Genomic DNA, 24,865 nt, shown 5'->3' with positions numbered 1-24,865 from the left:
TGAAATCTAATGAAAAGGTTTTCTATGTTGCAGATATGTCACACAATCAAAGTCATATGATTGCCTCGACAAATTAACGAAGTCTACCGACGAATAAAACTATTGCCATTATAGCGTTAATTATATTATTAATATTATTATTATTATATTGTTAATTTCGTTTCTAAAAAATATGATGAATTACTACGAGAAGTTACGAAATTTTCTATTAGATATAATTTCCTAAACCCTCTGGGTTTATTGAATAAAAAGATTAAAAAATTAACATCTAAACATTACAAAATTTAGATTTAAAAAATTGAACTATCGATATTTTACGTTCTAAATATTTCATGCATTTCGGTTAGCATCTTAACGTGCTTTCGATAATATTTTGTATGTTGAGGGAGATATATACATATGTATATAAATCATACACACATAATTGAACTCTAATTGTGATAGCCATCAATTACTTGCACTATCGGATAATATTCATAACAATTCTTTTTTTCTAATAGATTTTTTGATAAATAAGAACATCTTGCATTATATAATATGTATAATATTATATTTAAACTCTCTAAATAAGATCTCAGAGATAAGAGCAATCCGTATTTATTTACGCTTTCATATATCTCTTTCATACTCAATTAATCTATTCTGTTTCAAAAAAAAAGGAGAAAGATAGAGATAAATTTTGCAGAATAATTATTAAATTATATCGCTATTGAAACATTTGCATTTCTTATTCCGAACATATCTATTTAGATATGAACGTTGTATTCTAACGTTAAAGAAATGTTAAGTAAAGTAATGAAGTAGAATTAGTTAACAATAACGGTATTGTGCAGCTTTATAGCCATGTCCTGTTAGATGTGGTACGCTAACAGCTTGGAATATGGTTTAACTTAACAGCATCGTGGGATTTAACAAATGTTTTTATTTAAAAATATATTCTTGTGTAAATCGACCTACTCGAACATTAAAAAGCTAGTTAGTTGCGCCCGAAAGCACGAAAGTCATCAACTGCGTATTGCGTAATGTTACTACAGTAACTAGTAATTCTCGTTAAGTTTATTTCGTTAAGAGACTGACATTACGAATGTCTACCTGCAAAATGCTGTGATATTGATTGTAGTCGCATCGGCTGATATTATATGAGTTGTATATTTAATAATAAATGTGATTTTGTTAAATAAAAGCATACTTGGCAAACTTTCTTCTTTCAATCTCAAATACTTTATACTCATCTTATAAAGTGCAGTATACTGATCTTTAAATTTTTATCTACACTTTGTTGGATCGAAGACGTATCAATGAAAAATTAGTTAAGCATCTATTTTAAAACTGATCAATTTTGTATCGATAAGAGTGCCGTGAAATAAGATATAGCCGTCCGTATCACCTTAAAACGATTATAAACGTATGAATCATTTTCTGCATGTTATAAATTACTTTTACAGATTTTCTCGTACTTACCGCGGCGAAAACCGCCATTGACAAAGGAAACAGATTACCTGCTGTCAATTTGCACGGCACAACACTTCTGTAGAGAGTTATGATTAATAATGATTTTAATCTTGGTGAGAATTTGTACCATTCCGCTGCATATCTGAAAGAATATATTTTTTAAAATTAGTTTTTATTTAGATTTCCATCAACACACGTCATGCAAAACTCTAGGAAATATCATAAATTGAAAAATCTTTTAAGTAAAATCGTATGTAATAATGTTTAATATATCAGAAACTTTATATATATATATATATATATATATATATATATATATATGTGTGTGTGTGTATGTGTGTGTTTGCGTTTGCGTAACATACTTTATGCATAACGCAATTAAGAAATATTTTGAATCATTGGTTCTATCTTAAAATACTGTAAAATCAATTTTCAAATTTCGAAACGTATTGGAAATGACGGAAATTTGTGAGAATATAAAATAATCATTACGCTCGATGGAATATATTTTGACTTTCGTCCATTACTTTCTGGCCGGAATAACACACGATAATCAATTGCAGCAACGCTCCCGCGATTATAAACAAAAATCTAATAATTTCTTCTAGTTGGTCTAACACATAGACGATCTATAATATATCAAAGGTATTATGTATATCCAAACGCCATCTGAAATATAATTATCATATTTTCACGAAATTTACGAAATGGCGATATTTTTAAATGTAATATATTAATGCTAATTATTTAAGAACGATATATATCCGTAATTATTTAATGCCTAATGCTTACTCGAACTCCAAGTAGACTGAAAACTGCAGCGACTAGTAATGAGAAGCTAATTCCGACAATTTTGTACGTGTCGTTTAATAGATCGATATATCTAATAACAACGATTTTAATTAATAACATGTTTTCGTTAGATTACTTTGATAATTGTATCTTCGGCGCAAAAATGATCTCAAAAGATCGCACGGAGTCCCTTACTCCAAAGCAAGTTGATGTTTTTTTAAGCATACGATGTATTCCCGATATATCATTTCCTCGCTGAACACTTTATACTCCACATTCGTACAATGTTCGACTTCGTTGATTTTATCGCCATTATGCACATTCGATATCACATTCTCGATTTGTTGACTACAATACGAATTTTGCGGTATTTTTACGAAAAATACGTGGACGTATTTTCCCAGGTAGCACATATTAGTTTCATATACGTTTTTTGAACGTATACATAGTTTCACAACCGATCTTAATCTATTTGTCATCGGACAAATCTGAGCTTAGAAAACTTCCAAAAGTTGTAAAATAAACCTTCTGCTGAACGTGGCCATTGAAAGAACATTTATACGTGTGTTCCGTTTTGAAGAACTTCCTGAACTGGTGCACATCAGTAATGCAATTAAGTTAGAGTGAGACAAGTATATTTTGTTTCACTTTAACTTATTGCACGAATGTGCACCAGTTCAGGAATTTCTTCGAAAAAGAATAGACGTCATAGATGGTATATGCATAAAGCTTCTAGAACATTCTCACGCATGTCTCAAAGACGTCATAAACACGTTCAAAAGACGTAAAAGTAGGAATTTTAAATGTCTTTATCTAAAATGTCTTTGTCATTAAAACAAAACGTTTCTACAGTACTTTTTTAAACGTTATTTTATCAGAAAAGAAACGTTCTGTCGAACGTTTTTCGAATAGACATTTTTACTCATAAACGTTTCTAGCAATCGGTTATAAAACGTTTCGGATAAACACTCATAAAACATTTGTGAAACGTGTATGTGCTACCTGGGTTACTCCTCCGTACTTACCCAATAAGTTGGAATAAGCTGCATGCGTGCGCGGTACACACTATGTGCATGGTATCAACGGCCACCATAATGGTCATACCCACCGTGATCATAACAGAAGTGTACAAAAAGATCGGTACAAAATACTTATCTTGATCTATTCCGTATTCGCTATATATCGCAATGTGCCGCGGACGTGATTTATTAAGAGGTAGTACGATATCGAGAAGTATCGGCCCTAATGAGGGTATCGTTATAAACATCGACATCATGAAGTATATTAGTACTGCAAAATACGTATTTTCCTTTCAATAATATTATTATGTGCACAAAATACGTTTGTCACTATTAATAATTTATAATCTCTTTTTTCTTTCCGATATAATTTACTCACTCGAGTAAGACATTGTAAATATCTGCGATATATGAGAGTAACTTTTTAAAATTCGAACTTCCAAATCGCTCGTAAATACATTCCAATGATCTTCCATGATTTCGTATAAACGGCGAAACTAATCGTAAAGAAAAAAAAACATATGATTAAAGTGATAATTAAGTATATGTATATATAAGAAATTTATTTCAATGAATATTAATGAAGAAAATGAGAAAGTCTACAATTCGTAATTGATGTTTTGGATAATTACCTTGTCGCGGTTCCAAAGCTGATTTAACAACTTTACAAGGAAAGCCGCCGTTATGACCATTTGATACAGACATTCAAAGATCATTTGCCCGCTGTGTCTATGTATGTATAATGTCAATATCTACCAGATAAATTATATTACGTTCTGCCAAATATATTACACAGGAAAAAGCAATATATCTTTTGGCGTGATGGATATGTTTTAAAGGCTAATTGCACGTATTCGAAAATAAAAAGTAATCGTATTACCTCGAATGGCAAGTAACTTATTTCAAGTATGAAGCAGGACATTGATAACAAACGTTTCGTGAGCTTAGGTTGGAACGGCCAAAGACCCAAGCACGACATAAATATTCTATTGACATTGTACTCTCGAAGTATATTCACCAGCATGACTTTAGCTTCTGCTTGTTTGAGAGCTGCGACGGAAATGAGGGAGCGCGGCATGAGCCCCTCTGTAGCGATCGATTTCGGCACGAGTCGGAACACGATCGTAGAATTATAAAATTCTAAATTGCGGGATGTCACGCATCACGTCACAGCGCGGATCACGTTGCTCGGATCTCGAAAATTAGATGCCGTTTGTCGTAGACCGTAATTTCATGCATAATACCTCTTCGGACACCCGCACGCTGATGTCGCGTGACACGACAAATAGTCGAGAATACGAGAATGATGGTCTCTCTCCATGTCTTGAGAGACATCTTGTTTTAAATTTATCAATAAATTATTTTTTATTTCTCTACATTTACTCGATCAAGCTGCAACATCAACAGACGCAAGTTCAGTCGGTTTCAAATGCTCTACAAGTCTACGCGAAACGATACTTATATTTTTATAGTTATTTATATTTATTAATATTTAGCCAATGTTGCGTTACACGCACGTAATACAATGTCATATACCAATGACATCGCAGCTTCATACGTGTCATCTCTGTGCTCTGCCGTGCGGTCGCTTGATAACATCATTCAGTATCTGAACTATTTGTTGAACTATTTATAGACCCACGAATTACGCGAGGCAATCGCAGTTACTGCTCGACGGTGCACGTTCAAACATGCGTTTTCACGAAGATTCACGAATCTGCGCTTTCGTGTCTCAAAGAGCAGTTTTCGCAAATAGCGTCCGACCGGCCACATTGGTCGTAAGCGATGGAAAAATCCAGGAAATATCATACGACATCGGTGAAGACGTTGTACGATATTTATCACAGGTAAATCTCGCATAAATCGTTCGCGAGACAGGGAATGAAATGCAAATCGACGTGCGTTTCAGAAATATCCCGGCATTCCGTTTAACGATTGCGGCTCGTTAGTGCTAATGCCTGGAATAATAGACTCTCACGTGCATGTAAATGAGCCCGGAAGAACCGAATGGGAAGGATTTCACACCGCTACACGTGCGGCCGCGGCTGGCGGCGTCACCACGATCGCGGATATGCCTTTGTAATAATCTATGTTTTCCTATATACGTCTGAAATTACATTCAGACGTATACATATCTATCTCATGTTGTAGGAATTCTATTCCGCCCACCACCACTTTGGATAATCTCAAAGCTAAAGCGAGGGAAGCGTGCGCGAAAATATTTGTGGACGTTGCCTTCTGGGGCGGGGTGATACCAGGGAATCAGGTACGTTTTCGCAAATTTTTAAATAAATATATTTAATACACATGAACATGTATAAAATTATCTTCGAAGAATAACGGGATACTAGCCTAAGGTTCTCCTATCTTTTGACTGGAAATTCGGATAAATTAATCTTTAAACGACAGAAATGCTGTGAAATAAGACATGCCCGCTCGTACCACCTTGAATCGAATACCAAAATAAGTCTTTTCCACAAATGCGTATAAATTAACGAAATCTCACACTTACCGCGGCATAAGTCGACATTGATAACGGAAATAATTTACCTGCAGTCAAACTGCACGGTACAAAACTTCTGTAAAGAGTTATAATCAGCAGCGATTTTAATCTCGGTGAGAATAAATACCATTCCGCTGCGTATCTGAAAAAAAAATTAAGTTTTAAAATATAGGCGCGCGAGATTTCGGCGAATTTTACTTTAAAATTATTCCGTCTTTCTCACTTACGGACGAAAAAATATTAACAATTAAAGCTCGATTTATTAAAATTATAAAATTGAATCTATTAACTGAAATATTGTTTTAACAAAATTATATTCTGAAGCGCACTATTTAAATATATTTAAGAATGTTGAATAATTATTACGCTCGATGGAATACATTCTGGCTTTCGTCCATTAATTTCTGACCGGAATAACACATGATCATCAGTTGTAATAACGCTCCCATAATTATAAACGTAAATCTGGCCATTTCTTCGAGCTGGTCTAATACATAGACAATCTATCAAGAGTTTTCAGGAAATTTGCGTTAATAATATAATAATTTCACTATTAGAATATCATTTTTCTGCATCTAATATATTTTATATAAAATTCAATAAGATTTATTTTATTCGGAATTCATTAAAAAGATACGCCTGTACTATTTATTTTTACTTTCTATGAAACATTTTGTTGAAAAGTAATTATTTAATTCTCACTCGAACTCCAATCAGACTTAAAGTTGCACCAATCAACAGCAAGAAGAATACTGCAACCGTTTGATGCGTCGAATTCAATATATCGACAAACCTGTGAATCACAATGATATGAAAAGCAATTTGAGTAAAAAGTAACTTATTACATTATATATATACAAAATATAAGAACAACTCGAGAAAACTCGACTTACTTTAATGCGAGTTGATATTTTTTTAAACACGTAACATATTTCTGATATATCACCTGCTCTTTCGACCAGTCATGCTCTTTCGAGCCACATTCGCATTTTCGCGTGTGTTGCGTCGACGTAATCTGTTCAATTTGCTCACTGCGAAATACTTATGATTCTTACGAAGTATTTCTCAAAATGACCCAAGTATACCTATCGTATGCATTGCCTGCGATATACACTTACCCGATAATTGAGAATAAACTACATGCATGAGTGGTACACGTGAAATGCATTGTATCGGCACCCACCATTATGCTTATACCCACCAAAATTATAGCAGTAGTGTAACAAAAAATCGGCACAAAGTACTCGTCCGTATCTACTCTAAATTCAACGTCGATCGCTAAGATTCGTGGACGCGACTCGTTGAGAGGCAACACGATATCTAGGAACGTCGGTGTCAACGGGATTATTACGAACATTGAACTTAAAAGGTACATCATAGCTGCAATTTCGTGAAAGATATATTTTCCGCATTAATAATCTTAAACGCGTCTCATATTTCGTAATTACCGTTATTCTCGCCGCTTATTCTAAACATTGCGCAATACTATTGTGTACTCACTCGAGTAAAATATCGTAAATTTCCGCGATATGACGGAATAATTTTTCAAAACACGAATTTCTAATTCATTCGTGAATATATCCCAATGATCGTTCATGGCTTCGTATAAACGACGGAACTGGTCGCAACACAGTAGAACATATCGATAAAAATTATATTGAGACAGTGATTAAAGAGATGTAGGTGATGCACATATTGTTTAGAAAATATACCTTGTCGCGATTCCAAATCTCATTCCACAGCCTTACTATAAAGGCGGTTGATATGACAAATTGATAGCAACCTTCAAAAACCATTTGCGCATCGTCTCGATGATCGTACAACATTAAAATCTACGTGTAACGTCAAGTTTTAAACCGAAACACATGTGGCAAGACAGTTATATTGTACAAAATTGATCTGAACATTGATCGATGCACATTACCTCGAATGGATAATAACTTATTTCAAATATAAGACAAAACATCGGTAACGAATTTCTCACGAGCCTACTTTGGAACGGCCAAAGACCTAAGCGTGACAATAATATTTTATTGACATTGTATTCTCGTAGAACATGCACCAACATGATATTTCGTTTCCCGTTTAACAGTTACGATATACGAATGACGCGCGGTCGCGTGCTACATGTGCCATCGACTCCTTTGTTACGTCCAACCTGTCAGAAATTACGGAATGTCAAAAATCGTCAGCGCAAAGTAGCTGTTTCCGCCATGACATCGTATTACTATATCCAACTGACATTCTTCCTTTCTCATATTCCGAGTAGTGTTTATCGCATATTTTTTTCAGCATATCACATACTAGTATAATGATATCGCGTGACGCGGTAAAGACGCGCGAGTAATAACGCGAGAGTGAGAACGCACATCCTATGCCCTGTCTTATTGTTTTATTGATCAGATGCCTTCTTTTACGCTCGCAGTTGTTAGCACGAATTGCGACCGTTAGAATCGAAAATGTGGTAGTAAATGTGGATTTTAAAGTGCTTTTTGATAAGCAAAATTGAAGCAGTTTCCTATTGACACGAACGACAATCACTCAAAGATTATGCATAGATTTTTAAGCAGGATTAAAAAAGAACTACAAAATGCACGAAACTAACTAATTTTTGAGTGACAAGAATGTCATGAAGTAGGATACGCCTGCTCGCACCACCTTGAATAAAATACAGATGTACGCATAAGTTGTTTTATATGCATCGCAAGTGTAAAAATTCAAAATCCCATACTTACTGAACCAGCGGTCACCATTGATAATGGAATTATGTTACCAGCTGTTAAACCGCAAGGTATAAAACTTCTATGAAGACTTATAATCATCAGCGATTTTAATCTCGGTGAGAATGTATACCACTCCACAGCATATCTGTAAATATAGTTTATATAAAATTTAAGAATTCGTTCATATAAAAATTTCATGGATAATTACATACATCCGATTAAAAAATTAAACATTAAACAATTAAGTGTGAGCTTGACCGCTATGTGAATAATACAAATAAATAGAAATATGGCTGGGCTACCCTGGCTAGGGTGATATTTTTCAATATCAGCAATAAATCCTTTGTAGTGATTTTAAAGATACTTATTAGAGCACATCACTATTATATTAAAATAATTATCAAATTAATTATATATGATTGTACTATTCTAGCTTCAGCTTGAGACTGCGTTATAGTTCATGATATGAAGAAGTAAAAACTTTGCACTAAGATTCTGCTATAAGAAAAGATATCAGACTTGTATCGATTTTGAAATATAATAGATTTATAAACAAAATATTTAAAACTCTGTCTCTCTCACTCACTCTTTCTCTCTCTCTTTTGAACAGAAAATATCATATATTTTTTAAAAGATGCATAAAATATATATGTGACAATTAACATTACATTTTGCGTCTGGAATTGCTAATACCACCAGCATTAATGATAAATATATGACATATACACACACGAGCGCGCGCGCGCAATCATCAACTTAAATAGAGAAATTCTTACATTTGGTAGAACACATTTTGACTTTCATTTAACAACTGCTGACCAGGATAACATAAAACCATGAGCTGCAGTAACATGCCTATGATTACAATGCTAAATCTGATTACTTCTTCTAATTGATTTAATTCATATACCATCTACAGTACATAAAATGCATTGCATTATATAATGTATTTTTTAATATTTGTTAAAATTTTAATATTTATTATTAGAGCAATGTTAATTTTTTTTCTCTACAAAAAGTAAATAATGCCTATAATATTTACTTGCATTCCAGCCAGACTGATGACTGCAGCAACAGATAATAACGAGATTAATGCCATTATTCGATACATTGAATTCAGTACATTGACAAACCTGCAGAATAATAATATATATTAATATATTACGAAAATATACCTATTACAAATACAATTATACTGTGACAAGATTATTAAAAAAAAACTATTTACTCTAAAGCAAGTTGATATTTCCTTAAACATATAACATAATTCTGATATATCATTTCCTTGCTTGTTGATTTGGATAATACATTCATGCAGCATCCGCGTTTGCTAATTTTCATAATATCCGATTTTGATGTCACTTTCTCAAACTGATGATTATGGAATAAAATTCTTACGGTTTTTCGCGATAGAATAAAAAGAAAAGAGTTATTTGTGTACGTACCTAATGATCGAGAATAAACTATCACACGAGTCTGAAAAAGCTTTCGCCCCGAGGTGCACACGATATTTTTCACAATATCTTTACGGAAAGTTCGACCTCCATGCCTAGAGAGAGGCGAGAGTGGCCATTTCACGCCAGGACGGCATAGCGGGACGAAAGTAACCACTTTCCTCCCTAGGGCGGAAAGTGATCACTTTCGTCCCGCTAATGCCGTCCTGGCGTGAAATTGGTCACTTTCGCCCCTCTCTACAGGCATGGAAAGTCGAACTTTCCGTGGAGGTGTTGTGAAAAATACTAAACTGTCATTCTCCCATTTCCTATTCTTGTATTTCAAAAAGCTCGTGGAAAGTATCTTTTCCAGCTGGACACTTACATAATAACACACTGCGTAACGTTCCTCTACCCTCATATACACAAAATAATAACACTGCGTGATCCTCTAACAGTGTCATCCACGATTCATTATTTATTCATAAGAATGAAAACGGACGTTTGTGTGGTGCCCTGTATTGTCACTTTATTGATCAATTTTTACAGTCACAAATACGAAATTATAGGAAGACCTGGGAGAGTGGTCGATTGGTCTTCCGTGCGTCTGGTGAATTTTTTAACGCGTTGCGCCTGGTGAGTTTGACAGACCCGAAAGTTTGAAAATAAGTATATCCTGGTATAATCATAATATCAAAATTTTATCAAAAGTATTATTTATTTTATGTTTTCGTGAACTTATAAAATAGTGCGAGCACGACATGTAAACAGCAGCTATAAAACACTCAGGCCACCAGCGTTCCCGATTACGAAGTTATATCTTCCAAAGCACCCTAGTGGGTCGGTCAAACTCAACCAGGCGCATGAAGGATTAATAGTATGTGAGTCTTAGATTCGATTCCCAAGACTCTCTCATTTTTATTTTAGATAGGTATTGATTTCAGAAAAGATTGATTGAAAATTAATGATTATGAATAAAGGAGGAAATGAATGATAATCTGTTTTGAGAATCCATATTTCAATTACATATTTCATTTACCTACATTATTAGCATGAAATGTGCCAGTGAATAAATGTAGATGCAATCGATTTTAAAGTGTTTTTTGTGTCTAACAATAAGCGAAATTTAAGGTGTTCCCAATCGGAACACTTGGCAAAATTATAACACAATCGCTCAAATTTAATTTTAGTAGAATTAAGAACAAACTACAAAATGTATGGAGCTACTTAATCTTTAAGTGATAAGAATGTCATGAAGTAGGATATGCCTATCCGTATCACCTTAAATCAAATACAGATATCAGCATAAATTATCTTCTGTATATCACAAATAAAATTGAAGATTTTCGTACTTACTGCAGCATAAGTCGCCATTGATAATGAAAATATGTTACCAGCTGTTAAACCACACGGTTTAAAGCTTCTGTAAAGAGTTATAATTAAGAGCGATTTTAATCTTGGTGAGAATGTATACCATTTTGCAGCATACCTGTAGATATAAATTTAAGAATCCGTTCACATAATATTTTTGTCAGTAATTATATCTGAGTAAGAAATTGAAATTTTTTTCTTCTAGAACGGAAGCAAGTAAGTATTGCAAATTATAAATTAAATTTTTAAGGCAAAATCTATTGTATAAAATGGGTATTTGAAATAATGCTATATTTATATATTTACATATATATATTTTATTCACAATATTAAAAACAAAAATTTTGTATTAATGTTCTACCATAAAAAAAATTAAACCCGTGGTTTATGTTAGTTTTAAAATATAATAGAAAATTTGTAAGATATTTATAAAGAGATTATTAAGAGTATCTTTTTCAGCAAGAAATATTATATATTTCCCCAAATTTTACAATATGTGTAAAAATATATACAGCGATCACAACACTCTACGGGAATTATAATTACCTGCATTTACCTAGTAAACTTTTGGCTCAAAGTATCAAAATAAAAAAATTCTTACGCTCGATAAAATACATTCTGACTTTCGTCCATTAGCTTTTGACCAGAATAACATAGGATCAGAAAATGCATTAACATGCCTATGATTGAAAGCCCAAATCTCATTACTTGTTCTAACTGATTTAATCCATATACAACCATCTACAACATATAGAAATATAACACAGAATTATATGTATATATAGGTATGTGAAAGATTTTGATAATAATGTTAATTTTTTCTTTTCTTTATAAAAAATACATGTAAATGCTTACTCGAACTCCAACCAGACTTATAACCGCACCAGTCACCAATGGCATAATTAATGCCACCGTTCCATACATCGAATTCATTACATTTACAAACCTAATAAAACGATAATATTATATCACTGAGAAAAAAAATATTTTAATCCAAAAAAATATTTATTAGGTGGCTCCTAATAGCATATTTACTTACTTTTTACACATATTTATTTAGAATTAGATATTTTTATATAATTGACATAAAAATATCTAATTCTAAATAAATATGTGTAAAAAGTAAGTAAATATGCTATTAGGAGCCACCTAATAAATATTTTTTTGGATTAAAATATTTTTTTTCTCAGTGTAGATAATATATTTTTGCGAATTGTGGAAAGATCAAAAGAAATTCTTTACTCTAAAGCGAGTTGGTACTTTTTTAAACATATGACATATTCCTGGTATGTCACTTGCTCGCTTAATTTGTCGATGCCCAGTTTTGATGTTACCTTCTCTAATTGCTGACTGTAAAATATAATTTTTATAACGCTTTTTTACCTTTTGCGATAAAATTATAAGAAAATTATTTTTGTGCATACCTAATGATCGAGAATAAACTACAAGCGTGAACGGTACGAGTAATATATATACTGTCGACAGCAACAAAAATAGTTGCACCCATTACAATTACAGATGTAGTATAGCAAAATATCAGTACGAAATACTTGTCCTTATCCATTCCCCATTCTATTTCAGAAATCACGAATATTCGCGGTCGTGATTCATTAAGAGGCCGTATGATATCGAGTAATATCGGTTTAAATGGAACCATCAAAAATAGTACTGTTGAGACGTATGTTATAACTGCAATTTTATGAAAAACATATTTTTGTATATTTTATGTGCTTTGTATATTTATAAATAATACATATATATATATGTATTTATGAATTATACACACAATTTGTAAACATATTAAATATATATTTATTCATAATTTATAAATATGTAAATGTATTAAAAAGATTAAAATTGATATTCTTGGCAAAAATTGTATGAATATTCTGATGGTGCAATTTTATCAACAAAAGAAATCTTTTACGAAGTTTTTTATTACATTAATATCTATGTTTTTAAATGTATTTATATATAGTAGTGGCTTAATTATCTATATAATTTTTGCATTTACTCACTCGAATAAGTTATTATACATTTTCGCGTTAGCATAGAATAGTCTTTAAGAATACGAATTTCAATTTCGCTTGTAAATACATTCCAATGGTTTTCCATCGCTTCGTATAAATATCGTATCTAACCGTAACAAATAATTCCGTTAAAATTATTATTAAAAGTAAGATATAAATAAACCAGTGATGTAATTCGTATACATACCTTGTCATGGTTCCAAAACTCATTGAATAGCTTAACAACGAATATCATTACTGTGACAATGTGATGACAAATTTCAAAAACCTCTTGTATATTTCCCCATCGATCACATAGTGCTAATACCTAAGCGTAATATTAATTGTTTCAAGTTATTAAGTATATATTACGTGTAAAAGAAATATTTGTAATGACACGTTTTATGCCCTACTCGGATTCATGCAGTTAAAAATGTATTATTACCTGCAATAGAACGATAGTCATCAGTATCACAAGATATAAAATCGGTAACACATTTCTGACGAATTTATTTTGGTATGGCCAAAGGCCCAAGTGTGACAATAATATTTTATTGACATTGTACTCTCGTAATACATGCACCAGCATGATATTGCTGCTTGAGCGTTACGATAGAAATGACACCCATGGTATGTGCCACCGTTTTTTTTTTTTTTTAAGATCAAGTTTTTCAACAACATGAAATTATAGGATGTCAAGAATCGTTAGTACGATGTAGCTATACCGTAGCGATATAACTATCTTAATCTTGTGTTTCAAAAAGCTCGTGGAAAGTATCTTTTCCAGGTGGACACTTACATAATAACACACTGCGTAACGTTCCTACCCTTATATACACAAAATAACACTACGTGACGCTTTAACAGTGTCATGCTTTAAAATTCATTATTTATTCATAAGAATTGTAACGTGACATAGTCACGTCCCCTGTCCAGACGGTAGCTCGACTGAGAGGAACGTCCGGGATGTCGCCTCCGCCGAAGCGGGGCGGGGCGACAGCGTCAGAATTCAGACCCTAGTGGGTCTGTCAAACTCAACAAGGCGCACGAAGGGTTGGTGAGTCTTATGAATAGTCTTATGAATAGTCGGTGAGTCTTAGATTCGATTCCCAAAACTCTCTTTTTTTATTTTAGATAGGTATTGATTTTAGAAAAGATTGATTGAAAATTAATGATTATGAATAAAGGAGGAAATGAATGATAATCTGTTTTGAGAATCCATATTTCAATTACATATTTCATTTACCTACATTATTAGCATGAAATGTGCCAGTGAATAAATGTAGATGCAATCGATTTTAAAGTGTTTTTTGTGTCTAAGCGAAATCTAAGGTGTTCCCAATCGGAACACTTGACCAAATTATAAACACAATCGCTCAAACTTAATTCTGGTAGAATTAAGAAAGAACTACAAAATGTATGGAGCTACTTAATCTTTAAGTGATAAGAATGTCGTGAAATAGGATATGCCCGTCCGTACCACCTTAAATCAAATACAAATGTGAGGATAAATTGTCTTCTATCATAAATTGTCTGTATATCACGAATAAAAATTGAAGATTTTCGTACTTACTGTAGCATAAGTCGCCATTGATAATGAAAATATGTTACCAGCTGTTAAACCACACGGTATAAAGCTTCTGTAAAGAGTTATAATCAAGAGCGATTTTAATCTTGGTGAGAATTTATACCATTTTGCAGCATATCTGTAGATATAAATTTAAGAGAATCCGTTCACATAATATTTTTGTCAGTAATTATATCTGATTAAAAAATTAAAATTTTTTTCTTCTAGAACAGAAGCAAGTAAGTATTGCAAATTATAAATTAAATTTTCAAGGAAAAATCTATTGTATAAAATGGGTATTTAAAATAATGCTATATTTATACATATATTTACATATATGTATTTTATTCACAATATTAAAAACAAAAATTTTGTATTGTTTTACCATAAAAAAAATTAAACCCGTAGTTTATATCAGTTTTAAAATATAATAGATAATTTATAAGATATTTATAAAGAGATTAAGTATCTTTTTTTCAGCAAGGAATATTTGATTTTTCCCCAAATTTTATAATGTGTAAAAATATATACATTGCATTTACCTAGTAAACTTTTGGCTCAAAGTATCAAAATAAAAAAATTCTTACGCTCGATAGAATACATTCTGACTTTCGTCCATTAGCTTTTGACCAGAATAACATAGGATCAGAAGCTGCATTAACATGCCTATGATTACAAGGCCAAATCTCATTACTTCTTCCAACTGATTTAATACATATACGATCTACAACATATAGAAATATAGCACAGAATTATATGTATATATACGTATGTGAAAGATTTTGATAATAATGTTAATTTTTTTCTTTTCTCTATAAAAAATACATGTAAATGCTTACTCGAACTCCAACCAGACTTATAATCGCACCAGTCATCAATAGCATAATTAATGCCACTGTTCGATACATCGAATTCAGTACGTCGACAAACCTAATGAAACGATAATATTATAGATAATATATTTTTGCGAATTGTGGAAAGATCGAAAGAAATTCTTTACTCTAAAGCGAGTTGGTACTTTCTTAAACATATGACATATTCCTGGTATGTCACTTGCTCGCTTAATTTGTCGATGCCCAGTTCTGATATTACCTTCTCTAATTGCTGACTGTGAAATAGAATTTTTATGACGCTTTTTTATCTTTTGCGATAAAATTATAAGAAAATTATTTTTGTGCATACCTAATGATCGAGAATAAACTACAAGCGTGAACTGTACAGGTGACATGCATAGTATCGATGCCAACCATGATAATTGTACCTGTCACGATTATACTCATGTTATAACAGAAAATCGGTACGAAATACTTGTCCTTATCTATTCTCCATTCTATAGAAACCGCGAAGAATCGCGGCCGTGATTCATTAAGGGGCCGTATGATATCGAGTAATATCGGTGTTAATGGAACCATTAAAAATATCGCTATCATGGAGAACATTATTACTGCAATTTTATGAAAGATATATTTTTGGTATATGTATGTATATATTTGTATTTAATTAATATATAATTAGACAATTAGTATATAATTAAGAAGATTGAAATTGATTCTTTGTTAATTATACAGATATTTTATCGATAGAATTGTATTGTCAACAAAAATGTTTTACAAAGTTTCTTTTTGAAAAAAAATCTGCATCTATTTCATAATAAATATCGCTAATCTATATCCTTCGCAATTACTCACTCGAGTAAAGTATTGTAAATTTTCGAGATATGAGAGAATAATCTTTAAGAACACGCGTTTCAAATTCACTTGTAAATGTACTCCAATGTTTCTCCATGGCTTCACATAATTGTCGAGTCTGACAAAAGAAAAATAAAAAAAAATCTTATTGTAATAATAATTAAAAAATCTAAATAAGCGAGTGATTTCTTCCGGCGTGCACATACCTTGTCGTGGTTCCAAAAGTCATTAGTTAACTTTGCGACAAAAGTGGTTAATAAGACAATTTGAGAGCAACACTCGAAAACCAATCGTGAGTTTTCCCAATAATCATACAACATTATTATCTAAGTGTAACATTAATTATATAACTCCATGAGGTATATTATATGTCAAAAAATAGTTAGAATTAACACTTTTAAAATATTAATCGTATTCGTGCAAATAAAACTGTGTTAACGTATTACCACCAAGGGATAGCAAGTCATTTGAAGCACAAGATAGGATATCGGTAACAAACTTCTTGCGAGTTCATTTTGAAACGGCCAGAGACCCAAATATGACAATAATATCTTATTGAGATTATGCTCTCGTAAAACATGCGCCAGCATGATATCCTACTTTCCGTTTGAGTGCTACGATAGAACTGACATGTGCTGCACGTGCCGTCAATCCTTTGTCAAATCCAAATTTCCAGAGATATAAAATTACGGGTTGTCAACAACACCGTTCAGGACGAAGTAGCTATTTCTTCAAAAAATGAGAGAATAATAGCTTAGAAAATAGACCGCGGCAACGTGTATACCAGGTAGCGTTTACAACATATCTTTTTCATAGCGCTTATATGTACAAAATGATGGTATCGGATAACGCAGTAAAAATGCTATGCGAGTAATAATAGTGAAAATGACAACAGACATCGCGTGCTTGTCTCATCGTTTTATTGATCAATTTCACTTTTCGCTTACAATTTTTAGCGTGAGCTACAACTTCTAGTAAGCGCAGGTGCAATCAATTTTAAGTGCTTAAATGGAGTCTACATATAGAGTTGGTTACTCGGCAGTTTCACAACACGATCCATAAAGATCTAACAATATGAGATAAACGTAATACAAAGTAACTATTCTTTGAATGATAAAAATGTCGTAAAGTAAGATAAGGCCGCCCGTACCACCTTTAATCATATACAGATGCACAAATTATTTTCTATACATTGCAATATCAATTTGTAGATTTTCTTTCTTACCGTAGCGTAAGTCGCCATTGACAATGGAACCATGTTGCCTGCAGTTAAACCAGAGGGGACAATACTTCTATAAAGAGTTATAATTAACAGCGACTTCAGTCTCGGTGAGAATTTATACCATTTCACAGCGTACCTGAATACATATACGACAGAATAAATATACGAATTTATTCACGTAAGAGAGAGAGGGAGAGAGAGAGAGAGGATTTTCTCAAAAAATTTTTTATTTCAGTAAAATATTAAAATTATCTGTATATCTTTTTATTTAATGCAGACAAGTAAACATTATAAATCGCGATCTAACTTTTTAAAGCAAAGTAAAATTTATTATTTTTTGTTTCTAAACAAATCTCATTTATATTGATTGACATTACAAAAAATATTGTATGATTATAATTGCAAAAAAAATTAAAAGTTGTTTTATAAATCTTAGAAGAATATAATAGAAACTTATAATTTGAAATAGATTATTTCCAGGACATAATTATTACATCGCATATATTTCACATATATACGAAAGTAATTGAAATAAAATTATTCTTACGCTTGATAGAATACATTCTGACTTTCGTCTATTAGCTTTTGACCAGAATAACAAATAATCATGAGTTGTACTAACATGCCAATAATTATAAAACCAAATCTCGCTACTTCTTTCAATTGATCTAATATGTAAACGACCTATAATAAATCAATATTGTTATATTGTGTGAAATATAATATCTGTGTGAAATATAATGTGATCTTCAAAATAATATATATATATATATATATATATATATATATATATAATTTCGATTAAGACTTATTATACATGACAGCATTAACATTTCAAAGGAAAGCAACTATGACTTAATGACATCAATAAAATAGCGGATAATTGGAAACATTCTTTACGAAGAACCTTTATTTTTTATTGATTTATTTTTCGATCATACTCTTATATTATATTATAACTCATAACGTATATGTCATGTTTTATATGCGTATAACGTATGTGTCATGTTTTATATGTAACATATATAAATAATTATATAAAACTTACTCGAATTCCAACCAGACTTATAGTTATACCATTCAACAATAATAGAAATAATGCAATGACTTGATATATTGAATTTAATATATTGACAAACCTAAGAGACAACAGTAGTATATATTATATTTTGATGTAGGTTAATGTTGTGTAAAAGACAATGATTGTAAAGATTATTCGGAAAAACTTACTCTAAAGCAAGCTGATATTTTTTCAAGCACATTATATATTGCTGATACATTTCTTTTTCGCTTGACAATTCGAATTTCTCGTTCAAGCAACGTTCATATTTGCTAACTTGTTTTGTGATATCCAACTTTGATAGTACCTCTTCGAATTGCTGACTGTGAAGTAGAACATTCCCATTTGTATTTCACAGGATTTTAAGTATCGTGTAAATGTACATACGTACCTGATGATGGAGAATAAACCGCAAGCATGTGCAGTGCAAACGACGTAAATAGAATCGACACCAACCATGATAATCACGCCCAACACTATTATACTGATATTGTAACAAAAAACCGGTGTATAGTATTTCTCTTGATCTATCCTCAATTCTACAGCGACCGCGAAGAGTCGTGGACGTGATTCATTAAGAGGCCATATAATGTCGAGGAAAACCGGTGTTAATGGGATTAATATAAATACTGTTACCATAGAGTACATCATCACTATGAAATTATGAGAAGCATGTTCTTATGTGTCGTTAATTTTTGGATAAAAATTATATGTACACGGAAAACTCGCTTTGTGCGAAATTTCTTTATTAAATGCTTATATGTATTAGAATGTATTAGAATGAAATTACTAGCTAAATTACTCGTATCTGTAGTCATTCGTATATATTTATTTTGCAACATTACATACTCACACGCGTAAAATATTGTAAATTTTCGTGATATGGTGGAATAATTTTTAAGAATTTGAAGTTCCGATTCACTTTTAAATATATTCCAATGGTTGTCCATAGTCTCGTATAAACTTTGAATCTGACCATTGTAACAATAATTATGAAAATAATTAATGACGAATCGAAAAAAGGATCTTATTAAAATGTCGCTTGGAAAGCAAGATTGTTTTGTAAATTTAGGGCCTGAGCAGAATGGCTGACTTATAATTTTAAGACAATGTTTTATGATTTAAAAATCTTTCTTTTTAGTAACGCACAATATTATATCTTGTGTCTCAAGTCTTACAAATATTTTGACACTTCGTACACACGTTTAAGACTTGAGGCACAAGAAGTACATTGTGCGTTACTAAAAACAAAGATTTAAACATTTAAAGCATAAAACATTGTCTTAAAATTATAAGTCAACTATTCTGCCCAGGTCCTTACCTTATCGTGATTCAACAACTCGTTCAACAGTTTTGCGACAAAGGTAGTTAACAAAACAAGTTGAGAACCGCAGTCGAAGAGCAATCGGGTATCCTTCCAATGATCATATATCATCAATACCTGAGCGCAGTAGTGACACAATAGCGGTCCGTAAAATATGTTATGCAATAAAAAATTGTATTTAGCGTAACAATATTTCTCAAATGCTAATCGAACTTGCAGATTAAAATGTATTAACCGATACACGTTACCTCGAGCGGGTAGTAACTTATTTCAATCGCGAGATAGCAAATCGGTATCAGACTTCTCGCGAGTTTACTTTGAAACGGCCAGAGACCTAAGCACGACAAAAATATTTTATTGATACTGTGCTCTCGCTGGATATGCGCCAGCATGACTCGGCATCTATTTCACGCTTGAAAGCTGCGGCACAAATAATAAACGCTCGTCGATTTTTACTACAATTTTGCTACGCAAGTCGAGGCATAAGTTCAAACTTGCAAAATGTCAGAAATTGTTGGCGGATACCAATTACTCTTGCCAATGTAAAAAGATACCTGTTCTATAGGCTAGTCTCGGATTACTATAGCATTTCGGGAATATCTTTCCTACCGCAACATTTACGTGTTGTAGTAACATTGCATGACGCGACGTGGCAAAGTCTATCGGCTCGACAGGTAGTAATTGAGAGTCACCTGAAAATATGATAAAACTGTAACAGACAGGAAGCGTCCTGCGCTCTAGTCTTCCCATGACTGACTCTCCCTATTATCTCTTGCAATTTTTATAGCACGAGTTGCGATCGTTAATAGACGCAGGTGTAGTCGGTTTTAAGTGCTTCTTGTGCCCGAGCGGAGTCGACGAATTTCCACATGTCTCCGTGGACGACGTGAGGGAAACTCTTTTGGAACTGCTGCCTACGAAGACCGTGCTGGCGGTATACCTATTACATCACGCATTGCGTTTACATTTTTCGTGAAATCTATTCGCGACGACTAATCGCAAATGTATTTGCAGTTTCACGCAGAATACGAGCGAAATGAAAAAACGAATCGACTAACCGGTACGTACGAGTAATACTTTCGTCTCTTCGCGGCATTGAATTTTTTTGTATCGTAAACTTTCAGGCAAACCAGAATTGTACGACACTTTCTTGCGTGCGCGTCCTGATCTCATGGAACTTGATGCCGTAAAATTAATTTGTGATTGGTGTATAAAATATAAGTAAGTCAGAGAGAGAGAGAGAGAGAGAGAGAGAGAGAGAGAGAGAGAGAGACTTGGCGTTCGTTTCGATATTTTGTATAAAAATAATGTTACATAAAACTTTCAAGCTTTCGATGCCACATAGTGCATTTGTCAAGCGCGGAATGTTTGACATTAGTAAATGATACGAAGGCTCGTGGTGCACCTTTAACCGTGGAAACGTGTTATCACTATCTGACACTAGCAGCGGAAGAGATACCGGCAGGTTCCACTGAATTCAAGTGTTGCCCGCCGATCAGGGGAAAGAGTAATCGAGTAATTAGACAAATCTTTCCTTTGCCTGTAACCGGCTAAGTCCTTCCTATTTAACAATTTCAATCGTAATGTATCTTTGCTTCGATAATCGGAATTCAGATATTCTGAAACGGTATTTGAAAAAATTCGCTACGCGATATAATATGCACAGATATGTATTTTAATCGAACAAATTTTTTAAGCTTTTAAGTGACCTCGGCATTTAATATCGCGAGACTCGAATTTATTCTTAGTAAGTCGATTTTCAATCTTATATGATATATTAACAGGAACAATTGTGGCACGGTGTTAAAAGCGGAACAATAGATATGATCGTTTCGGATCACTCTCCCTGCGTGCCAGAATTGAAAACTCGCGGAAATTTTCTGACTGCTTGGGGTGGAATCTCCTCATTGCAATTCGGTATATATTTATATGAAATTTATCAGAGAACAGAGAGCATGAACATTGTAGGAGAGGAAGAGAAAGAGAGATAGACACGAATTTTTCTTCAAAAATACAAATAGGATTACCGCTGGTATGGACAGCCGCGAGAATGAGAAGTATACCACTTTCCGATGTCTCGAAGCTATTAAGCCGTCAGCCCGCAAAGTTGTGCGGTCTCGAAGACCGTAAAGGTGATTTAACAGTTGGAATGGACGCGGATTTCGTTATTTGGAATCCAGAGGAATCTATTAAGGTCAGTTCTGCTGTATATTGTATTAATTTGAAAAGTAGAGAGCATTCCACATTCCACACAAGTATCATTAGAAAACGTATCGTATTTTTGCAGATCGAGAAAGGTGACATTCATCACAAGAACAAAGTAAGTAAATGCGGCATATAAGCTGTCGATTAAAAAGATAAAAAACATGACAATTCTTCACGAAAGATCTCGCCAAAAATATTTAACTTTACAGCTGACTCCGTACGAAGGAAAGGTCCTATTTGGAAAAGTAATTGCAACCGTCCTTAGGGGACGATTTGTTTTCAAAGAAGGAAAAATTTGCGATAAACCTGCGGGGAGATTATTGTTAAATGCAAATATCTTGCAAACGATAGAAACCCGCTAAACTCTATTTTGTTTTGTACAGCTTACGAATCTATTATTATTCCTTCGTTTCCGTTTCAATATGAATTGTCAATAATAAAGAAAGATAAGACAAATAATAAATTATGAAGAATACTTGGTCACATTATTAACTCTTGTTTTATATTATTAAAAGTAAGTGAAACTCTTTTTCTTCGTATCTTCTAAACAGCCGAAAGTTGGTATTTACAGACACACAAATGTTGCTCGTCCAGTATTAGAAATAGCCGACGGTGGTGTTGCGAAACAATTTCAAAACTCAAGAAAGAAACATATATTCATAAAAGTGAAACTCTTCGGCCGATACAGGTAACAGCAAATCTTGTCTGTGTCGTATATTGGTCAATGGGGCACCGATATTCATAGCAGGTCGCACGAACGTATACGTATACCGAGTGAAATGGCCCGAAGATTTACGTCGTCGATTTTTCGCGCCAACTGGTTCCTAAGCATTTACTCTAGTTTGATTTGCATAAACAATGAAACGTTTTCGATGTAATATCCAAAATGTTATTATAAATCTATGTTTGCAAAAAGATACATTGAATTACAAACAAAATATTAAACGTAAGAATATTTCTATGTCGTCTTTATCTGATATCCGCGTATGACATAAGTATATAAAAATACAAGTGAAAATATTTATGTCTATAACTATATTTTTTCACTTATAATTTTCACTTTCTTTCTATATCTTTGTTTCTTTTTTATCTTTTGTATGTTTCTTCATAATTTTTCCTTTAAGACTTTTTTCCATTCCTCGAAATACATAATATGTGACGAATATTCGTATAGTTTGAAGCTTGGACGGTAAGTCTTTCTTGAGGAGGATGGGAGTGGCATTCACCGCTCTTCTGCCACCACGCATCTGCGGTATAAAAGCAACCCGCGTTGCAGCGCGCTTAGTTTCGTTTCGGAGTGGCTCGATTGTGAAACGCATTTTCAACGTGAGTACCACACTCCACATAGTAAAGAACCCCATGTTGTTTTCTTGTTTAGAAAAAAAGCGAACTTTATTTTCGACCAAATTTTGCGTATATGTAGTATTTCACTGCTACTCAATTATAGTTCTATTTTTTACCTTTTTAAGCTTTATTGCGCTTAAAGTGCAAGCCACACGTTTTATGAGGAAAAAAATAAATAAGCGTACAAAATTTTAACGTGTCACATCTTTCTCTCTTCACTAATATTCACATTTTTATAACTCCAAATTTAAGTCAGAAATATTAATGTTGATATCGCGCAATATAAACCATGCCTATAAATTTCTATAAAAATAATATTTTTATCGCGGAATATCCGTTGTTATATCGGGTCACAAGTTTTTATTTCGCGCAACGAAATTCTCCGTAAACGTTGTTCCATTTTCGCGACCTCGACCATTAAGGAGAGATCGGACCAACGCTCTTCGAACATCACTTTCGATACACACAAAACTCTCGCCAACAACTGGCATCTCGTTCCTCCGCATTTTACACGATGACAATCTTACGTTCACGTAATATTTAAATTGCTTCATAATTTTTGTCCCAAGCGTGACGCGAAGCTGATGAATTATGCATAGAGTTGCGAAACTCTCTGCAAGAGATCATATATATATATATATATCATATAGTTTCTTTAGTCTTCATCCTATAATTACTTGCATATATTTCGAAGCCTTTGAATTTTATGTTTTTTAACCGTTCATTAAGTAAATGCTGTTTAATAATCATCTACCTTATTTCTCTCCAGATGGGATTTCACACCGTAGTTCTAGCCACGTTGCTTCTGGTGGGCGTGATTACGGCGTACCCACAGAAAGACGGGCAAATCTTTAGCAATGAGGCGATACGGCAAGCTCAGAACACCTATCTCATCCCCAAGGATGCGACCATACAAAAGGTCCAAGAGGGCATCGAACTGGCCGCTTACGAATCAATCCCCGGAGACCAGAGGATCAATCTCTTCGAGATCCTGGGCGAACACGTGCCACCCGAAGTGGTGAACAATCTTCAGACCCAGATCGATCAAATAGGTCGAAATTAAATTATCTCCTCTTGCATTGCCGTTGTCATCTGTCGTCATCGTCGTGTAAAAAATAATCATATTCTAAGTGCCTTTGTAGAAAAGTATTTA

At 33.0% G+C, this 24,865-nt stretch overlaps 8 protein-coding genes across 21 annotated transcripts in view; 2 read left to right on the top strand and 6 right to left on the bottom strand.

Annotated features, from left to right (window-relative positions):
- The window catches only part of LOC139808562 (uncharacterized), an 84,760-nt gene extending 83,704 nt beyond the window's left edge, over positions 1–1,056 (top strand). For both annotated transcript variants that reach the window (XM_071770672.1, XM_071770673.1), the window contains exon 6: positions 34–1,056. In XM_071770672.1, coding sequence (XP_071626773.1) covers positions 34–97 — 64 coding nt within the window. In that variant the 3' untranslated portion in view covers positions 98–1,056. The remainder of the gene's footprint in view (positions 1–33) is intronic.
- On the bottom strand, positions 903–4,490 carry LOC139808574 (odorant receptor 9a-like). Of its 4 annotated transcripts, none has more exons than XM_071770701.1 (10): positions 4,144–4,490; positions 3,896–4,015; positions 3,643–3,760; positions 3,270–3,534; positions 2,440–2,592; positions 2,245–2,335; positions 1,945–2,081; positions 1,462–1,594; positions 1,190–1,387; positions 903–1,102 (listed from the first exon to the last, which is right to left on the bottom strand). In XM_071770701.1, exons 1-9 carry the CDS (start codon positions 4,339–4,341, stop codon positions 1,334–1,336), a joined length of 1,269 nt encoding a protein of 422 aa, XP_071626802.1. In that variant the 5' UTR covers positions 4,342–4,490; the 3' UTR covers positions 903–1,102; positions 1,190–1,333. The 4 variants fall into 4 exon arrangements, with proteins under 4 accessions (XP_071626802.1, XP_071626803.1, XP_071626805.1 ...); XM_071770702.1 differs by having other exon boundaries at positions 903–1,092; XM_071770704.1 differs by lacking the exon at positions 903–1,102 and having other exon boundaries at positions 1,199–1,387; positions 3,896–3,992; positions 4,144–4,284.
- On the top strand, positions 2,886–24,623 carry LOC139808572 (allantoinase-like). Of its 3 annotated transcripts, XR_011730901.1 has the most exons (13): positions 4,634–5,110; positions 5,173–5,342; positions 5,415–5,529; positions 20,951–21,097; positions 21,178–21,223; positions 21,288–21,384; positions 21,492–21,678; positions 21,948–22,080; positions 22,185–22,357; positions 22,451–22,483; positions 22,578–22,613; positions 23,543–23,694; positions 24,482–24,623. XR_011730901.1 is itself a non-coding variant. In XM_071770696.1 (12 exons), the coding sequence occupies exons 2-12, from the start codon at positions 4,955–4,957 to the stop codon at positions 22,728–22,730; spliced, it is 1,410 nt and encodes a 469-aa protein (XP_071626797.1). In that variant the 5' UTR covers positions 2,886–3,384; positions 4,900–4,954; the 3' UTR covers positions 22,731–22,856. The 3 variants fall into 3 exon arrangements, 2 of the variants coding, with proteins under 2 accessions (XP_071626797.1, XP_071626798.1); XM_071770696.1 differs by lacking the exons at positions 23,543–23,694; positions 24,482–24,623 and adding an exon at positions 2,886–3,384 and having other exon boundaries at positions 4,900–5,110; positions 22,578–22,856; XM_071770697.1 differs by lacking the exons at positions 4,634–5,110; positions 5,173–5,342; positions 5,415–5,529; positions 23,543–23,694; positions 24,482–24,623 and adding an exon at positions 20,544–20,837 and having other exon boundaries at positions 22,578–22,856.
- Positions 5,543–8,077, bottom strand: LOC139808576 (odorant receptor Or2-like). 3 transcript variants are annotated; one of them, XM_071770709.1, is made up of 9 exons: positions 7,691–8,068; positions 7,479–7,598; positions 7,267–7,384; positions 6,885–7,146; positions 6,713–6,797; positions 6,469–6,559; positions 6,133–6,269; positions 5,776–5,908; positions 5,543–5,708 (listed from the first exon to the last, which is right to left on the bottom strand). In XM_071770709.1, the coding sequence occupies exons 1-8, from the start codon at positions 7,832–7,834 to the stop codon at positions 5,810–5,812; spliced, it is 1,056 nt and encodes a 351-aa protein (XP_071626810.1). In that variant the 5' UTR covers positions 7,835–8,068; the 3' UTR covers positions 5,543–5,708; positions 5,776–5,809. The 3 variants fall into 3 exon arrangements, with proteins under 3 accessions (XP_071626810.1, XP_071626809.1, XP_071626811.1); XM_071770708.1 differs by having other exon boundaries at positions 6,660–6,797; positions 7,691–8,064; XM_071770710.1 differs by lacking the exon at positions 5,543–5,708 and having other exon boundaries at positions 5,893–5,908; positions 6,096–6,269; positions 7,691–8,077.
- Positions 8,281–9,830, bottom strand: LOC139808589 (odorant receptor 67a-like). Its single transcript, XM_071770731.1, has 5 exons — positions 9,718–9,830; positions 9,532–9,622; positions 9,266–9,402; positions 8,502–8,634; positions 8,281–8,424 (listed from the first exon to the last, which is right to left on the bottom strand). Exons 1-5 carry the CDS (start codon positions 9,828–9,830, stop codon positions 8,371–8,373), a joined length of 528 nt encoding a protein of 175 aa, XP_071626832.1. The 3' UTR covers positions 8,281–8,370.
- Positions 10,770–14,215, bottom strand: LOC139808579 (odorant receptor 13a-like). Its single transcript, XM_071770712.1, has 9 exons — positions 13,748–14,215; positions 13,511–13,630; positions 13,312–13,429; positions 12,718–12,982; positions 12,536–12,643; positions 12,149–12,239; positions 11,895–12,034; positions 11,279–11,411; positions 10,770–11,203 (listed from the first exon to the last, which is right to left on the bottom strand). Exons 1-9 carry the CDS (start codon positions 13,889–13,891, stop codon positions 11,150–11,152), a joined length of 1,173 nt encoding a protein of 390 aa, XP_071626813.1. The 5' UTR covers positions 13,892–14,215; the 3' UTR covers positions 10,770–11,149.
- Positions 14,522–17,169, bottom strand: LOC139808580 (odorant receptor 9a-like). 5 transcript variants are annotated; one of them, XM_071770713.1, is made up of 9 exons: positions 17,004–17,169; positions 16,764–16,883; positions 16,558–16,675; positions 16,052–16,313; positions 15,870–15,977; positions 15,709–15,799; positions 15,457–15,593; positions 14,876–15,008; positions 14,522–14,785 (listed from the first exon to the last, which is right to left on the bottom strand). In XM_071770713.1, exons 1-9 carry the CDS (start codon positions 17,145–17,147, stop codon positions 14,732–14,734), a joined length of 1,167 nt encoding a protein of 388 aa, XP_071626814.1. In that variant the 5' UTR covers positions 17,148–17,169; the 3' UTR covers positions 14,522–14,731. The 5 variants fall into 5 exon arrangements, with proteins under 5 accessions (XP_071626814.1, XP_071626817.1, XP_071626816.1 ...); XM_071770716.1 differs by having other exon boundaries at positions 14,876–14,942; XM_071770715.1 differs by having other exon boundaries at positions 16,052–16,292.
- LOC139808575 (odorant receptor 63a-like) lies at positions 17,554–20,555 on the bottom strand. 2 transcript variants are annotated; one of them, XM_071770706.1, is made up of 9 exons: positions 20,412–20,555; positions 20,161–20,280; positions 19,693–19,810; positions 19,231–19,492; positions 19,010–19,162; positions 18,828–18,918; positions 18,327–18,463; positions 17,783–17,915; positions 17,554–17,710 (listed from the first exon to the last, which is right to left on the bottom strand). In XM_071770706.1, the coding sequence occupies exons 1-9, from the start codon at positions 20,553–20,555 to the stop codon at positions 17,657–17,659; spliced, it is 1,212 nt and encodes a 403-aa protein (XP_071626807.1). In that variant the 3' UTR covers positions 17,554–17,656. The 2 variants fall into 2 exon arrangements, with proteins under 2 accessions (XP_071626807.1, XP_071626808.1); XM_071770707.1 differs by having other exon boundaries at positions 18,402–18,463.
- Positions 24,624–24,865: the final 242 nt, after the last annotated feature.

Source organism: Temnothorax longispinosus, chromosome 2 (assembly GCF_030848805.1).
Source record: "Temnothorax longispinosus isolate EJ_2023e chromosome 2, Tlon_JGU_v1, whole genome shotgun sequence".
NCBI classification, from domain to species: domain Eukaryota; kingdom Metazoa; phylum Arthropoda; class Insecta; order Hymenoptera; family Formicidae; genus Temnothorax; species Temnothorax longispinosus.
Note: the sequence above shows the minus strand (reverse complement) of the source record. Positions and strands in the feature narration are given on the sequence as shown.

Excerpts from the sequence above, each read along its gene's own strand:
- LOC139808574 (XM_071770701.1), bottom strand. The coding sequence starts at position 4,341 with ATGCCGCGCTCCCTCATTTCCGTCGCAGCTCTCAAACAAGCAGAAGCT. Across the intron at positions 3,535-3,642 it reads ATTTACAATGTCTTACTCGA|TACTAATATACTTCATGATG; the intron begins GTGAGTAAATTA and ends CGTATTTTGCAG. Across the intron at positions 2,082-2,244 it reads TCAGTCTACTTGGAGTTCGA|ATCGTCTATGTGTTAGACCA; the intron begins GTAAGCATTAGG and ends GATATATTATAG.
- LOC139808572 (XM_071770696.1), top strand. The coding sequence starts at position 4,955 with ATGCGTTTTCACGAAGATTCACGAATCTGCGCTTTCGTGTCTCAAAGA. Across the intron at positions 5,111-5,172 it reads TTGTACGATATTTATCACAG|AAATATCCCGGCATTCCGTT; the intron begins GTAAATCTCGCA and ends CGTGCGTTTCAG. Across the intron at positions 21,224-21,287 it reads AAAAACGAATCGACTAACCG|GCAAACCAGAATTGTACGAC; the intron begins GTACGTACGAGT and ends GTAAACTTTCAG.
- LOC139808576 (XM_071770708.1), bottom strand. The coding sequence starts at position 7,834 with ATGTTGGTGCATGTTCTACGAGAATACAATGTCAATAAAATATTATTG. Across the intron at positions 7,147-7,266 it reads ATTTACGATATTTTACTCGA|CTATGATGTACCTTTTAAGT; the intron begins GTGAGTACACAA and ends ACGAAATTGCAG. Across the intron at positions 6,560-6,659 it reads AAATATCAACTCGCATTAAA|GTTTGTCGATATATTGAATT; the intron begins GTAAGTCGAGTT and ends TGTGATTCACAG.
- LOC139808589 (XM_071770731.1), bottom strand. The coding sequence starts at position 9,830 with ATGAAAATTAGCAAACGCGGATGCTGCATGAATGTATTATCCAAATCA. Across the intron at positions 9,623-9,717 it reads AAATATCAACTTGCTTTAGA|GTTTGTCAATGTACTGAATT; the intron begins GTAAATAGTTTT and ends ATTATTCTGCAG. Across the intron at positions 8,425-8,501 it reads CAATGGTGACCGCTGGTTCA|GTGGTGCGAGCAGGCGTATC; the intron begins GTAAGTATGGGA and ends ATTTTATTCAAG.
- LOC139808579 (XM_071770712.1), bottom strand. The coding sequence starts at position 13,891 with ATGCTGGTGCATGTATTACGAGAGTACAATGTCAATAAAATATTATTG. Across the intron at positions 13,631-13,747 it reads TGACTATCGTTCTATTGCAG|GTATTAGCACTATGTGATCG; the intron begins GTAATAATACAT and ends TATTACGCTTAG. Across the intron at positions 12,240-12,535 it reads AAGTACCAACTCGCTTTAGA|GTTTGTAAATGTAATGAATT; the intron begins GTAAAGAATTTC and ends TCGTTTTATTAG.
- LOC139808580 (XM_071770713.1), bottom strand. The coding sequence starts at position 17,147 with ATGCTGGCGCATGTTTTACGAGAGCATAATCTCAATAAGATATTATTG. Across the intron at positions 16,884-17,003 it reads TGACTTGCTATCCCTTGGTG|ATAATAATGTTGTATGATTA; the intron begins GTAATACGTTAA and ends TGTTACACTTAG. Across the intron at positions 15,009-15,456 it reads CAGAATGTATTCTATCGAGC|ATATGCTGCAAAATGGTATA; the intron begins GTAAGAATTTTT and ends TTATATCTACAG.
- LOC139808575 (XM_071770706.1), bottom strand. The coding sequence starts at position 20,555 with ATGCTGGCGCATATCCAGCGAGAGCACAGTATCAATAAAATATTTTTG. Across the intron at positions 18,919-19,009 it reads AAATATCAGCTTGCTTTAGA|GTTTGTCAATATATTAAATT; the intron begins GTAAGTTTTTCC and ends GTTGTCTCTTAG. Across the intron at positions 17,916-18,326 it reads CAGAATGTATTCTATCAAGC|GTACGCTGTGAAATGGTATA; the intron begins GTAAGAATAATT and ends ATATGTATTCAG.